The sequence below is a fragment of the Gallus gallus genome, chromosome 1 (genome assembly GCF_016699485.2).
Source record: "Gallus gallus isolate bGalGal1 chromosome 1, bGalGal1.mat.broiler.GRCg7b, whole genome shotgun sequence".
NCBI lineage: Eukaryota > Metazoa > Chordata > Aves > Galliformes > Phasianidae > Gallus > Gallus gallus.
Window position 1 is genome coordinate 85,817,131 of NC_052532.1, and position 16,925 is coordinate 85,834,055.

Here is a 16,925-nt window from a genome sequence, read left to right on the forward strand (position 1 = left end):
TTGCATAAGTTCAGAGAATTGAATGGTTTGGGGCACATCCCTTCATATTGCTAATGGTGAAATACTTAAGTTTGTTTTATTTTGCTTCATGTTAATGAACACAAGGATTTCTTTTTATTTTAAAGCGTAGATAACATTATGTAGCTGTGAAATTACTAAAAGCCATTATTTATAGAAAACATGAAACAACTTGGGATTTTATGGGTACATGTAGAATATCCTTCAGATTGCTTATACTATCGTGGGATAGCAGTGAAGTGCTGTTTCTAGAAAGCGCAGAGATTTGTTCACTGCTTCCTTTAAATATGTGTCAACTAATTACTCTCTGAATACATTGTAGCTGTGTTCCTTCCTACCTGTTCTAATGGATTGAGGGTAAGGCTACTGCAATCCTAAACTGTGTGAGCTGTCTGGGGATGGGATAATGCAGCTAACTGTACTTTCATCTCACCATGTGCTTCTCAGTTAAGGTCAGCAATAACTTTAGTAGAGGTGCAAAATGATGAACTGCCTAGCTGATAGACCTTGGAAGACTTATGACCTGCCAGGATGAAGGCTGGTCTTGCAGGCTCCCCTGAGCTGTGTTGACCAGGCAGCTTTTAACCCATTTCTGCTTAGAGGTGGACGTGTGCTCACACCAGCCAAGCTGCTCCTGCAGCTGATGGGGAGAATTAAATCTCCTGAAAGTGTGTAGCCATGATTCCTCAGTGTGCATAGCTCCTGAAATGGCTGCTTTTTGGTGTGAGCTAAAGTTGCAAGGATCTATCCTGCTGCCTAGTGCATTCAAACTAAAAGTGCAAAAAGTTAGACTGGATATAAGGAAGAGGTTTTTTACAATAAGGTTGGTGAGGCTCTGGACCAGATTGCCCAGAGAGATGGTGAATGCCTCATCCCTGGTGATATTCATGGTCAGGCTGGATGGGGCTCTAAGCAACCTGAACTAGCTGTAGGTGTCCCTGTTAGTTGTGGGAAAGTTGGACTAGATGGCCTTTAAAGATCCCATCCAACTCAAATGATTATATGATTCTATGAAAAACAGCGAGAGAAAGATGAGGTGACAGCTGTGATGTTGGGCAAGGACTTGATTGGAAGGAAGCAGTACAAACTTGGCAGAAGTTGTACTTCCTGCCACTGAAAATGGAGAGAAATTGCCCACAGTGTCTTAACATGATTTGATGTTTTTTAATAAACTCATCTGAAGGCTATAAGGCAGGGGATAACTTGATTTTATAGGTGTCTTTAACCGAGATTCCTGCTTTAGAAACCTTCTCAAGGGTAAGACCATGCTTTAACACTCTTGTTTGTGAAACCAGTATTATATTGAGGTACTTCAATGTGGTCTTGTGATTTGAGGCATCAAACCTGCCTAAACACTTAATATGAAGTAAAGGTCTTGTCACTGCTTCATTTCCCTTTTTTATCTTTTCACTAGTCCAAGGCTACCCTAGTCCTTGCTGTATTGTACTACTTGTATTGAAGGGTTGGATTTAGTTGCTTAAGCTCCCACCCAGCCAAACCAACATTAATGTTATAGGATGTGTCTGAAAATAGGTCTAGAAACTTACAGGTATAAAAAAAACCCAAACCTTCTGATGTCTGATGACTTGAGAGTATATTATAAATGATTCTTTCTGGAGCAAAACTGCTGGAAGCAGCAAAAGCTCTGTATGCCTGCATGGGGGAGCAGCAGTGGGCTCTCCTTCCTGGATCTGGAGCAACCAGGGATGATCCACCTTTCCCATGGGTGCAGAACACATGGCTTATATAAGAGGGAGCTTGTTGTTCAATGGGAAACCTGCTTTGCTGCTTTCTTTTTTCATTTGCCTGATAGAGCAGGCCTACTTGGGGATGTCAGCGTATTGGGCCACCAAGTCACTACTCATCCAGGCTAGCCAGGGTCGCTGTGGATATGCTTAGCAGCATCGATGTCTGTGAGCAGCTAGTGTAAGTGAAGACATGGCAAAGGCTAGGCTTCACTGTCCATGCTATGCCCCAACAAATCCAGACACCTCAAAGCTTTCTCTGGGATGCCAAAGCCTACAGACTACAGTTTTATCTGCCCAAAGGCATAATGAAAGCTTACAGGCATAGATGGCTGTCACAAAAACTAAAGGGAGAAGGTGAAAAGAGGCAGGAGGGAGAAAAAAAAAATCTAATGCAACAAAAGGGAGTGAAACATCTCCCTCTGCCCCCTCTAAGTCCTGAGGATCAGGGAGTAGATGTTATGAAGCAGGTTCAGTTTCTAGCAGCTTGATCTTGCCTTTGTATGCAGTTGGCTTTGTGTGCATTGATGTCCTGTTGGTAATTATCTTTCTGTTGTCACCTGTATTCATAGTGACACCCCCATATCACATTTTCATCGCAGCGTGAAATGTCGCTCTTTTTGCTTTTGTTTTGTGGATACTATGAATTTAGCCCAGAATTGAAAAAACTAGACACTTCTCACAACACACAACGGGGCATTGATAACCATGCAGCTGAGTTACTGATCCTATCTCAGTGCTTCCATCTGTCTCCTTCCTCCCACCCCTCTTTTTAAGCAGACAAGGTTTTCCCTCAACAAGCTGATGACAGAATAATTTCTTCACATTGATTGTTTGCCCCACTTGGACCTCTGGAGATCTTCGTACAAGTGGAGGGAAGTAGATCAAAAGGCTGCAAGAAAAAAAGAGGCAGAGAATTGAAAAAAGGCACCATAAAGATGCTGCTCAGATTTCAGCCTGGTGATGAACAGACTTGTAAGGTATTCTGAGACCTGTCAAATTTTCCCATTTAAAATCCAGACCTATTTTTAAAAGAATTTTCATAATGAGTGTCTCTTTTCCCCCACCAGCAGGCTCAGAATGCTTTCTGAAAAGTTTTGCAGGACAGAGAAGTTGAACACTTGATCACATGCAGGAGCACAGGATAGATGGAGTACAGCTGACTCAACAGCTACAGGGGATTTGGGTAAGTGCCCACTATGCCAGCCAACTAGAACTTAGTAAAATATTGCAAAATTTCACATTATTTGTTATTTAAAAAAGAAAAAGTTATCATTTTAACACTTGTTTGACAAGTTTAATCTCACTGGAAAATCTCAGAGGGAATTGGTTGGGGAAGAACTATGTAGGGAATGGATAATGAAAACAGGAAGGCAAATTATCATCTGACTGGGAAAAGAGGTATTTTTTTTTTTTTCTCAACTTAGTTTTTACCTAAAGGTACCCAGACCAGACCCACATCATTAATATGATTGGAGGAAGGTTATACATCTTTGAGGTTACCAATGCATGTCAAACCCATTCGTTTTGCTTTCAGGAGGAAAACAACAAATTTCTTGAGGGAGACAATGTTATCCAGCTTGTGGTGTCAGTCTGCCTGTTTCCACAATCGTTGCATTGATGGAAGAAAATTTTGATAAGCGAGACTTCTTATCTCTCTCTCTCCGCAATATAATGACATGGGTTTGCTGATTGGAAATGACATTGTCTGCAGTAACAAAGCTGGCTGGATATGATAATTGCACCACCTTTCATTATTTTTTTTAAAAAAAGTATTAATAATGACAATATACTCATGAGTGAAGATAGTGGGGATTTGAAATCAAGTCTTTAGTTAAGTTGATGAACTGATACAGTCCAAATTGACATAGTTACTCTAATTGCTGTGTGCACCGTGAGAGGAAATTTTAGCGTGGTCTTAGAGAAGCAGCAGAAGGGACTGTTCAACCTACTTGTATTCTTTTGATCAAGGAATGCTTTTTATAGTGTGTGATGTTTTGCTTTCTTTTAGCTCGGTCTTGAGCAATGTCCTGCAGGCTTGTTTTAGAGGCTGGCTTAAAAATTACTTCAAACTGTGTAATAAGTCCAAAATGGCTATAAGAGGGACTCGAAACACGGTAAAAGAAATATTCATAAGCAAATCTTTTTTTATTTCATAGTAAAATAAAATAGCTTATCTCTTTCTGTTCAAATGTAAGCCTTGGAACACTGTGAGTGCTCTCTCATTTCACACATTTATGAAGCCTGTGGGTTTTTATACTTGTTTAGACCAAGATATTAGCAGCATTATTTACCCCATATTTGTTTAACTGTTAGGGATTAGATAAGATTGTACCATTCTGCAGTGGCATTCTATAACTTTACTGCTTAATTTCTATTCCTAAAAGTCAGGAAATTGAAGTCAATCTGATAGCGTAAACTGTTGGTGCTTTTTGTCAGTGAAGTCTTATTTTAATGGTAACTTTTCGAACTGCAAACAGATGGCTGCACTATAATCTACTTGCTAGTGACATCAAGCATTATTTACTGAAGATTTATATTTATATTGCTCTCTTCAAAAGCGTAAAAAGAGTAATTAAGGAGAATGATAGTCATTTAGATCTTTATCTGCCCATGTGACTGCAAGGCTCTAGGGGCTTGCAGTAGGATTAGAAGTGTCTCATTGCTGTATTGGTGTTTTTGAATCCATACCATAGTTAGAGGCAACTGAAGGCCATTACCATGTGACGACTCTTTAGTGGCCTATATCAAATGATTTGATAGTCTCTGTAAATTTGCTAGCTGATGGAATCCTCATAATGATCAGTGATGTGAAAAAGAAATCAGTAGACTGAATGTGCTTGTACTGAATATCTTTAAACCTAGAAACAACCTATTCATTCCAGGCTTTAGGAACGGTCCCTGTTTGCCCATACAGAGAACTGCACAACTGTTGCTTGTGTTTGCCTAAGATGATTCTGGACTTGCTTTAGTCTCCTACTGTTCTTCAAATTGCAATATCTCTGCTAAAAGTGAAAGACGAACACAATGTGGAACAGGTGCAAGAGAGCAAAATCAAACCATTTCTCTACGTAGTCAGTGTAGTTAGCCAATGACTCAAAATTCTGTTGTCATTGTGTTCATTGCAGATACTTCTGCATGTTGTAGCCAGTCCATAGGTGGGTGCTGGTGGTTATGTGATTAAACTTGTTTTGTAATCAGTTTTAACTGTTAACTATAGATTTTTTTTTTTTCCTTTTATAATATTCAGCGACGAAAGTGAGAAATACAAAGTGATTTTCACTTTATGATGCAAGTCAGATGTGCAGTGACTATAATAGGAAGTCTGTTTTCAGTTGGTTTAAATTCTTGGCTTTTTGTGTTGAACCCACCAAATTTGCACAAAGAATCTAAGTTCTAATTCAAGATTAATGAAATACAGAGCAAACATCAAATTATGAGTTTTAGTAATGAAAAAGAGGTCTTGCTTTGTCAAGGATTTCCAGATTTGGAATAAAATGATCTTTTCAAATCACTACAATAGTCTCCAAGTTCTATTCTGAATTTACTTACTTTTTCTCAGTCTGACACATTTTTTTTGGTTATGTAGTAGATAATGTGAAATCAGAGAATTTTTCAAAAATGCTTTAATTCTAGTCCAAAAGCTTTGACAGTAGATCACTTCCTTCAGTCCTGTTTTCCTCTAAAATCTGAGCTTAGTGCCAGCGTTGTACAATTCATAGCCCATGGAAACCCATGGTAATTCCCACAAGTTGGAAGGACAGCACAGAAATTGGTCTTTCTTGTGTGACTTGAGAGACGCAGTTGGTTTGGTTTTTGTTTTTTTGTTTTTTGGATTTTTTTTATATCTGAAGCTTTAAGTTAATTTATGTTCTCCCATTTTATTGAGGCATCTGTAAATCAAGCATTTCAAACAGAAATTTGAATTGGCTTATCTATCTGGTACATAATGTTTTGGTGCTTTCTTTGTATGATATAATAGCTATGATTTGGAAAACACTAGCGTTCTCAAAAGCCTTAGGGTGTTAAAAGAAATGTCTGGAAGGGTTTTAGCAATGTTTTCTGTGAAACACTGTGAGATATGAATTGCTTATTCAGGTCATTTCTGTGAGAGGGAAAAAAAAACAAATATTCTGGCAATACTTAAAATTCAACTGATCACTAAGTATAACTACAGTAAAAATAACATAGAATGGCATGGAGGAAACAGCCCTTTTGAAGAATATTAGTATTTCACTCATGGATGAAGTAAGCAACTAAAAGAACTGTTGTACTGTTGTTTAGCACAGAATAAGAGGTAAACTGCTTGCATCGTGATTTTAACTATCTTAAGTGGAGAGTTTAAACAGATCTAGACTGTCTGTCAGGATCGATGACTTGTTCAAAAATAGCTTTTTAAAGTGCTTTAATGACTGTTTCACTTCTAGTCTGTTATCGCCTTGAAAGGCATTGTGCTATTTTGTATAAATCCCTTGGAAATATTTCATATGGTTGTACTATTCATTTGACCACTGTTTCTCTTTTTTACTTTGTAAATAAGCAGTCGATTTCTTTTCAGAACAGAATAATAATAAAGAAACCTCAATGCATCCAAGGATGCAAGTAGACTTGTATGCTGAAGTACGGCATTTAAATGATTATTATTATTCTTAATGTTTTGAATTGTTAAAATATAATTTATTATTATTATTACTATTAATATATAGTACAGTGGTTACATTTCCCTAGCCTTTAGAATGGAAAATAAAAAATAGTAATAAAAAAGTTTCAGCTAGACTTTTGCCTACGTAAGGCTACGGGGTGAAGCTGTGGATGTACCACGGCTATTGTGGATCTCTCAGTATGCATTATACTGATTTTATAGGTTGAAGGGCACTGCATGGCTTTAATATTATCTACCCAACATACATGTTTAATTCTCACTAACAGTAATACGGTTCACAAAAGATAACCTGAGCTATGTCTTTAGGAACCAGATCTAGACTTTCAGCCTCTTGTTGTTCAGCAGGGCTTAGAATGGTTATTACACTTTAGTTCAGAAGATAGCTATGTATTACTTCTACACTAATATTTAATGGTCTTGAATTTCCATTGTCATTGTAGCATGCTGGTCCAAATTTGAAGGCTTTCTGAACTGACCATCTTCCAGATTAAATTCTAGTAATTTTGACATGGATTACTTTTGTGGAAAATTAACGTATCTACCTCTTAAAAAAAAAAAAATATATATATATATATACACACACACATTATTATTATTAGCCTAAGTGAAAGAAGTTGTTGTAGAGGGATTGGAGGAAAAAAAACCTAAAACTTTAGAATAAAACCAAAAATTTGATTTATTTTCCTTTATTAAAAAAAAAAAAGTCCCTCCCCAGTTTGTTCCCAGTCTCACTTTCTTTGGATACCTTAGGCATCTGACTGATTCACCAAACATCTTGACATTTGAGATTTTGTCTGTGATTTGTTCTTCATCAAGTACAATTCCTATTTGGTTTGATTGGTGCTCTGAGTTCTGACCCACTACTAATTACAAAGCTGATACAGTACAGAGACGATCCAGAATTTCTGTTTTAAATCTCAAGAATAGAGTTTAAATGTATGACTAGAAAACGTGCATGAGTCATTTCGGGGGCCAAGTAATTGATACTGAAAGCGACTATATGCCTAAATACACCTGTACATTTCATGCATGGTCTTTTCCGTATAGTCCACCACTGCTGTTTGTATTCTGAATAGTTAGTAGAGAGATTAGCTTGCCTATTTAAAACAAAATTATTTTACCATTGTGCTGAGAAGAGAAAAATCAGATGCATTTTTTACATTCATGGATGAGCTGATTTCTAGTGTTCTTAGTTTTATTATTTCCTTGTATGTGTTGTCATTATTATGCTTGTGTTCCTGTGCTGAGTCCCTTCAGATGCTATAATTTTGGGAACATCCGATCTGTTTTGCAGGTTTATGACTGTCATCAGCTTTGTTTTGATTAGAAGATACTTATCTGTGTGTGTGTGTGTTATGTATGTATGTGTATCTGTACGTATATTTTCACCTTTGCAGCTTTTGCGTGATGTCAGAAATAGCATGGTACTGGGATCTTGAAGTCTGAAGCATTCATAAGAAAAGAAAGTCTGTTTTCCAAAGTTTTGACACAAAAGGTTGTTCACAAGCAGACAGAAATATTAAAGAGGAAACCTGTCCCTAAAAAGTTACTTGCATCTCAGGCACTCTACTCTCCATTAGGAAGAAAACAAAAAAACAAACAAACAAACAAAAAAACCCAAAACCAGGAATTACGTCATTTGGTAACTTTGTCTTCAAGACAGATACTGTAAAGATCCAAGTCCTGATTTATCTGCATCAGAAGAGTCAAGGATGCAAAGAGGGTGATGACAGAGAAAGCACGGTCTGGATAATCTGTAATGGTGAGATACGGGAACTGAATGAGAAAGTTCAACTGAAGGGCTGGGTGCAGAGAATTATTCTTCTGGATTTGTTTGTCCCATTACCTTTAAGTGCAAATGGTCCGGTGTACGTCTGGAAGGAAAGCAGTTCTGGAATCTCTGGTGGAGGTACAGTTAACACACAACTCCAGTGCAAACGCAGAAGCAAGTTAAACAGTGAGACAGACGTAAACCAAAAGGACAAGGAGCTATTTTGTCATGAAATTACTATAAGTAGTAGCATTCACTGAACAATGTCATGATTACTTCAAAACATTTTTAAATAAAAGCAATCATTTTTCTATCCATTACTTGCAGACACCTAATGTATGTTGCTAGAGAGCCTTTAGTCAGTTAATAGATCTATATGAAAATACTTGTAAATGGAACATTTATTCTGATAGTTTTATTCTGCACCAGTCAAGATACATAAATATCACTGTATTATTCTGTAGCATGGCCTCTCCATAAATGGAAAACGAAGAACAAGCATCAGGTTATAAGCAGTTCATTATAAAATATTGGATGAATATCTGAAATAAAAATTAAGCACAAAAGTCAAAATTAGCTCACAAGTGAATGTAAATAAAAATGAAGGACTGAACCAGTAATGAATGCTGTTCAAAATGGAGAATCATTTAAGATCATTTAAAAATGAGAGGATAAGAGAACAATCGAATTAAGTGTCAGGTAATAAGAGAATGAATTTAGGTTAGTCACTGCATGTCTACAGTATTTCTAAGCTGAATGCAGAATGGCTTTCATTTAAATTGCAAACATCTTTACTTTGGAATTCTGTGAGGGTTTTCTGACATGGCAACATTTGTGAAATCAGGGACAAGGTCTTTGTAGAATAATAACAATTAAATTGAGAGATGCATGTTGCAACTGTTACCTCTTTGTACTCTTCAATGACATACAGCACAGAACAGTAAGACCTGCAGATATGACTTGGTGCTGGATATATAAACAAATCCAGTTGCCCAGAAATTCATACCCTGTCTACTTCAGCATTCTGAAAATTTATTTTCCTTTTGGTAGATTGGAACCCAAATATATTTAGCTGCTTTTTCACTGAGTTGGTTGTTTTAGAAATCTAAATGATGCACAGTCTCTGAAATGATTAATTAACTGTGTTTGATAGGTCTTCAAATCTATCTCTTCATCTGTACTCATCCTTTAGATCTGTTCTACTATGAATGCTTGAGATAGTTGCCATGTGAGCTTTTTTGGTATACATGGAAGTCCTGTACACAGAGCTTACCTCCATCTCCAAATCAATGGAAAGAACTGTTCACTTGATAAATAGAAAATACTAAACCTTGTTTGGAAGATATCCTTTGGTATAGGAGCAGAAACTAAGTAAAGCTATTTACGTGACTTTGAAAGTATTTTTTTTCCTTGATTTGGGCATTTCATTGAGTTCAGACACTACACTGAGTGTCATAAACGTAGTGCATCATGTAAACATCAAAAGATCCTCAAAGATACTCAGCAGAGAAAATGGAGAATGAGAGTTGAAGAAAACAGAAGAGTACTTCAGTTACATTGGTGAAACCTGGAGTGAAGGAACACTTTGTGTGTGTGTGTGTTTGCAGTTTGTGTCTTTGGAATAATGAAAACATCTTTTAACAGACAAATATATTTGTTTCTGGACCAGAAAGCACTTTATTTTTGAAAAGAACAAAGTGCTGTAACCTTCAAAAAATGGCCCGAAGAACTCCATTCCGTGTTAAAGAGCAGGGGGGAAAAAAGCAGATGTATATCTTTACTATCTTTCTTATGAACACATTGATTTATGGGTTATAAATCACCCTATTCCTGAGGCTTGAGTTTTACCTTTCATTTTTCTGTGTGGATATTTCATTTTATAGGCATATACAGACAAGTCCCATTTTGATTAAATGATTGGATGAAATTTTAAGCAGTGTCTGTATGGTTGGTGGTTGGAACTTGATGATCCTCGAGGTCTCTTCCACCCCAAGCCATTCTGTGATTCTATGGTACAAATCTTTTCATAGAATCATAGAATTGCTAAGGTTGGAAAAGACCCACAGGATCATCCAGTCCAACCATTCACCCATCACCAATGGTTCTTGCTAAACTGTGTCCCTCAACACAACATTCAAACATTTCTTGAACACCTGCAGGGTCGGTGACTCCACCACCTCTCTGGGCAGCCCATTCCAGTGCCTGACCACCCTTTCAGAGAAGCAGTATTTCCTAACATCCAGCCTGAACCTTCCCTGGCGCAGCTTGAAGCCATTTTGATTTGGATGACTTATACATTTGGTTGGCTGAGGTTTTAGCATTTTTTAGTGAGAAGTTGCTGGAAACATTTTAAGAGCAAGTTGAGAAGGAGTGGTTGCCTTGATCCTTACGATGGTAAATGGATAGGTGAAGTTGGCCTCTCGGGGTATTTTCTAGCCCTGCAATGCTCTTGCAAGAAATAAAAAAATAATGCACATTCCTAACTTATTTAACTGAGATCAGCAGGAGTCATCCCAACTGGTGCGGTGGATCTGCGTGCTTATCCATATGCAGATGAGTCAGTAGTTGGAGAGCAAGAAGAACATTATTGGTTGTGTTAAAATTTGACTCGCTCTGAATGCGACTGGAGAACTAATGCTATAAATATTTAATGTCTTAATTCAGTTTTGGTCTTTAGCAATCATCTCTCCTTCCACCGAAGCACAGCAACAGAAGTTTAATAATTAACATTTTAGAATTTACCTGAAGATGTGCTTTTCATCTAAAATAATAGTTACAGCTTTGTCAGTGTGATTTTTCATTAAATTCTTTTCAAACATATGTATATATACATTTTTTTTTTTTGGTAGCAAAAAAATACTGTAGTAGTTAGGAAATGGAAGTCAGGCTTAGATCTTGGTAAATTGCCCTTGATTTATAGAGACATCAGAAACTATCTCATTTACAAAGCAACAGAAACAGACATTTTATCCAAATCACGGTTGTACAAGCAGAGGTAAGTCTGCAATATGCTGGAGAAACATCAGTTTTTCACAGTAAAAATTGTTCACAAAATAAAGGTTGAATTTTTCTGGTTCTAAAAAAAACAGCCACCACCAAAACCCCAAACACCCTAATTCTCACTGAGAGTAACGGATGAGGTAAGGAGATCATGAAATTGCAGAGGTTTCATAGCAACCTAGTTAAGAATTTTATTTTCTTTATTCTCACTTTTTTTTTGGTCAGCATTAGCCGCAAAGTGCTGTCATCCTCCACAGGAGCTTAATGGGAAAAAAAGATTAAAGGATCAAAGAATTGTTTTATTTAGAGCTTTGTATCCACTTGAGGCTAAAAGAAGGTTGCATTGTTGCTATAGGTGACAGTTGTATCAGAAAGATAAGAAGAAGTGACACAGCACAGCTGCTTTTGGATAGGATGGCAAAAGTTGCACCTGACTTATTAAGAACAGAATAGCTTCAGTTGGCTGGGATCAACAAAGATAAAGTCCAAGTATCAACATGCATGCTTAGAAGGATCTTGGTGCTGCCAATTCTGTTTTAATCCCAGGTACTTCCAGGCAGAATTGAGTAAGAGTGAATGACTGGACTTGTCTGGTGACACTGGGACATTCCTTTGGCTTCTTCAGTAGTGCGTGGCTCAGTGCTTAGTTCTAGCTGGCTTGTTTGCTGCCAAGGAGCGTTTGGGAATGCTCTGTGTAGGTCTCTGTCTCTCAGCACAAGGCTTTAAACCCCAGACTCCTGTACAGTCATGAGTGATCCAGATAAAAAAGTGGGAGTTTGTCCCAAACGTTCTCCCCATGCGCTGTTGCTAGCTTCTTCCAAGGCTGCATGGGAGTGTGCTGTGTCTCTGAACGTTCCTTCTCCTCTCAGAGAAATGTGATGATTAGCATCTCTTGCTGTCATGTTAGAGATAGCAAACCTCCTAAATCTCTCAGAATTGCCCAGTTCCTTTGTGGGAAAACAGAGTATTGCTTCAGGTTTGCAGAGATTCTTCTGTTCATAAAATAATTAAAAGAAAAAGAAAGGCTTAGATTCATGGACAAAATCCCTGGTATTCTGAGATATTTCTGATGAATATATGAATCAGATGCTTATTGATTGTGCTAAATATCATAAATATGACACCTTGGAGAATTCCTCCTAGGAAGAATAATTATTCAAGACATGAAAAATTCATGTGTTCTGACCTTCTAGACTGGTTGCCAGGTATGATTCAAGTAGATGTAATTTCTATGCCAACTCCTTACCTGAGCTCAGTGCAATTGCATGCATGCTTCAAAGAACAGATTTTTGGCAATTAGACATGGACTGATTTTATTCCAGGACCTTGAGCCCGAGAATTGCTCAGAAAGACATTTATCTGTACAGTTTTCAAGGACGTGGCTGAAATAAAACATTGTTCTGCTTAATTCATCTTTCTCAATGGACTTTTACACTGAAATTTCAAAAAAACCTTCCAATGTTGAATTGCATAACTACTCTCCTAATCTATCAATAGATTTTAGGGGACTTTTTCCCCCTTTTCTTTCTTTTATACCAATCATGAGCATTTATTTGCTGCAAGTTGTGATTAAAAGCTCAGAAACAGAGAAATGGGCCCAGCTGCCCGTGGCCTCTTTCTCATACGGTTGTGAGCTTTATCTATGATTCCTTTGCTGGAGGCCATCACCTCCCGAGTGGTAAAATGTCTGCAGTAAGCATCTTCAACTCAACGAGCAGATGTGTGTAATAACCACCTAATGTTTTGCTAGGTTTTGCAATGGAACAGGTATGGTTACTGCTCCTGCTGACGATTAAAGTGCTTTCGGTGACTGCTCAGTTCAACGGCTACAACTGTGATGCTAACCTCCATAGCAGGTTTCCTGGTAAGTGTTTAATAGACTTTTTTTCTAAATGGCTTCTTTATTGTCTTGGTTCAAAGCAGTACTTATTTTTAAATACAGAGCTTTAAATCTGTCTGGAGCCTAGGGGTAGGGCTTCACATTAAGTGAATATCAACTACCTGAGTGACAATGAAACTCCTGTAATGTTACATTTTATACTCTTAATTGCACACTGGGTCAAATCCAGCCTAGTATTAACGAATACAACTACCTTCACATCAGTGGGCTTTGACCTCCTTTTGCCAGAGCTCTGTCCTGTTCAAGAAATTCACCAGAAGTAATGTTGTTTGAAATGCTCTTTACAGGTATAAGAGTCTGAAACTTCTAACTGGGTTTTCTTTCAAGTTTTATCTGAGTGAAATAATTATGTCCTTTTAATGAAATACAGAAATAGATAGGTATTTTTGAGCAAAAATGAAGTTGATGGCAAAATTCAGTACCTCACTTCACCATTAAGCTCTTGCCTGGAGGCAGGTGAAGCAGTGCGATGCATCTATAGATGATCTATATTCATGCCTCAAGAAAATAGGAATTAATTTTTTCTAGGGACATCAGATGTCCAAAACTGTTAATGCACTGAGAAACATATATATATATCTATCAGAATTTATTCAGCTAAAGAATACTGTTAGTCTGTTACATGGTTTATCCTTCCTGCCTCTGTGGGTTCTTAGTCAGAATAATAGTAATGCACGGCTGATTCTGACTGATTCACATCTTGTGTTCCTGAGGTAGTGATGGAATCAAACAGTAAAATGATGAACTCTCATCATTATGCTGTAATACCTTTCTTTTCTTTTTCTTCTGAATAATAATAGTTATGATTCTTCTCAGGAAAGATCACTTCCATTAAATAATCTGTTTTCACTGTTTCCTATTACTACCACGCTGCTAGGTGCTTTGCTGATATAAAAGACCACCAATGTTTTCGAATCTTTTCTCCCTTGATTGATGTGAATACAAAAAGTAGAGAAATACAGGACATGCAAAATGGACGATATATGTTTTGTTCATCCCTGACAAAAATCACTGTTAAGCTGAATTTTGCAAACTACTTCTGTATTTCTATTCTTAGAGTTTTATAGGCTTGACTAAGAAGTGTGGGTTAATTGTGCCCACCCATCTCAGATCTACCTTTCATCATTTTCCATGTTGGTTTTTTTTTTTTCCCCGTTTCAGACTTCTTAAGAGGATTGCAGCCACTAGAGGGAAGCTTAGATTCTTCTTTCTATGCTTTGTAAAAGCTTCTCTGGTCACCTTTTGCACTAACCTCGTGCCATGGTTTTATATTTGCTATGTGATACCCACAAAATGAATCCAGCTCTTACTGTGGGTATTTAGGGATTACTTACAGTTCTGTCTCGTAATAATGGCTCTATCAGATTCCATACCTGCTGAATCCCAGAGACTCGGGCACATTTGTTTAGGTTACAAGCAAACCTTATTATTTTTTTAAGTAAATTCTAATCATGCCATGCTGCCCATAGCAGGTGAGAGCTGAGTCCTGCTCGTTTCTGTTTGTGATCTCAAGCAGTAGAAACTCAAAGGTTGAAATTTAATCAATGGTCTTAGTGCTGATTTTGAGAACTAGGAAAGAAAAATAATTCTGCTTATGTTAGCCATGTATTTGAGCTAGAGATGAAAAAACAAAATACTTTTGTCCCAGAGTATGACAGGTATTCTGTGCAAGAGGGACTGCTAAGTGATGCATAGAGGCTGGTGGAGCTCCATAAACCCCCCAGAGCTCTGTTTGATGGGTTCAAGTACCCCAGAAGATGGGCCAAAGCCTGTGCAGGGAGTGAGGGGCTCATTTTTTCCTGTGCTTGCTGCCCTGGTGTTTGGCTCAGGCTGTGGCTGTGTGAGTGCAGACCTGACAGCCTTCAGCATTCAGGTGTAAGGGGAAAATGAGAGGTCATAAAGAAGACCATGTCAAATAAGTGTGTTTTGAGGCTGAGATACTGCCTTGTAGAGTTTGGTTGTGGGTAGGATTTTCTTCCTTGTTCCTTATTTTTTCCTCGTAAGAAGCACTTGTTTTTGTCAGCTGAAATTCCAAACACGAAGTGACAGTGGACTTTCTAGCTGAGGTCTGTGGTGTGCAGATACCTCAGAAGCCATTGATTTTTTTTGAAGTTGTTTGCTCTTTTATTTAATGCTGAGAGGAACAGAAGTTTAGGAAGCTTGTCTTCAGCAAAGATGAGAAATTAAGCCTTCCTAAAGACCCTCGGAGCTCATCCATTTTTCATTTGTTTGTGCTTTTATCGTTCACTGCTTAGATGACTTTTGCATAGGGATGGTGCTGCATAAACAGGGTGATAAATAATCAGACAGGACTTTATTTTTTTCTGCAGTTTGCAGGTTTGTTTTACAGAGTAAGCATGCAGTAATCAGCAGGGCTGTAGACAAAAACGCACTTGGTCGATCAAAAATTCAGTGACTTTTTGTACTGAAAGGCAGATGTATTCTTGAGTATGGAATAAGGTCAGATCCTGCTGTCCTTCAGAAAGCTGCCTGAAGAAAAAAGCTTAAGTTCTGCATTGTAGTGGAGCATAGCTTTTAGGTGGCTTTTGGAGTGTACAGCCATGTTAGTGCAGCTGTCTTCAGATGGAAATGCACAATTTTGATTCAGGGCTCTTGCTGAAAGAACATACTGCAACTCTGTAAAACTAGTTCATCTCCAGAATGTGCTGCTGCTATATCACACGCTCTCACGCATTTTAATTCACCACTGAAGCTGTGACTTAATCAAAGAAGAGGCTTCTGCAGAAAAGCTGGTTTGGGGCTATAAATGTCCTTGCATGCTTCTTCTGGTGGAATGACTTCTGCCAGCAGTTTTCTGGCAAATGCTTGTCTTCCGCGTGTTTTTACTGTCAGCTGCATTGCAAGCCTTGGTGGTGTACGGATGGGCACCAGGCAGAAGTGAGTACTGGAGCTGTCAACATTTGGCCCATGCTGCCATGAGTCCATCCTTGACTCAAGATGGTTTCTGTTGCTATAGTTATCTCTGTACCTCATGGGTTGTGCTGTTTTGCACGTGACATTCTTGTGAGTACTCTTGCCTATGGCAAGCTGGTGTGGTTTGAGTCAGAGGCCAAGTGCTTTGCCTGTACGCAACAGCGATAGAGGCCTTTATATTGAAGGCCCCATCAAGTCTCAGCTGGGTGACCTTACTGCCAAGCCATCACATCTGTATTCATTAGAAAACCAGAAGATTTTACCACAGGAATGCAACTATTTTTGTCCAAACATACATATATAGGAGTAATATTTAACTTTCTAAATTCCCAAAAAACTTGCTAGCTGTTTAGCATCTAAAGGGGCATTATATCTGTTTGTATTTAGTTTCAGAATTGCTTCTAAACAAATGCTGTGCTTTTTGAGTTGTGGAATGGACAGATTTAATAACAATATGTCCTTGAAAAGCAGTTAGCAAAAAGGTTCAGTTTAGGAAAGCAGCTTATTCGCCTTTATATTGCAAAAGTGGCTATTGTACCGTATGGTCCCATTTCCATTAGTGTCAAATGAGAATTTTGCGAGTTATAAAGGTACCATAACAGGAAAAATAACACCCTGCTTTTTAAAAGGCTTGGAGTGAGTTATAAAATTAAGTGAGCTATTTTATATTATATCCTGCAATTTATTACAATCAGTGAATTGCTCTAAATAAGCGTAGAAGCGTATCCTTTGCTAGTTACGTATTTTGTATTGTCCCCTCTACCTTAGTATACCCATTAACTGAATTATAACAGTCCTCTAGCAGTGAATACCAAGACATGCTTTTTGATCTTTGTACATTATGTTAGTGAAAATACGTACATGTATAAACAAGGAGAATATCACACCACATCA

At 37.8% G+C, this 16,925-nt stretch overlaps 1 protein-coding gene across 8 annotated transcripts in view; it reads left to right on the top strand.

Annotated features, from left to right (window-relative positions):
• Nucleotides 1-16,925, top strand: part of ZPLD1 (zona pellucida like domain containing 1) — a 123,800-nt gene that overhangs the window by 90,357 nt on the left and 16,518 nt on the right. For 5 of the 8 annotated variants that reach the window (XM_040705255.2, XM_046898571.1, XM_040705248.2 and 2 more), the window contains 3 exons: nucleotides 2,544-2,743; nucleotides 2,834-2,949; nucleotides 12,948-13,061. In XM_040705255.2, the coding sequence (XP_040561189.1) occupies nucleotides 12,956-13,061 (106 nt within the window). In that variant the 5' untranslated portion in view covers nucleotides 2,544-2,743; nucleotides 2,834-2,949; nucleotides 12,948-12,955. The remainder of the gene's footprint in view (nucleotides 1-2,543; nucleotides 2,744-2,833; nucleotides 2,950-12,947; nucleotides 13,062-16,925) is intronic. The other 3 variants (XM_046898564.1, XM_046898557.1, XM_046898573.1) reach the window with 2 other exon arrangements.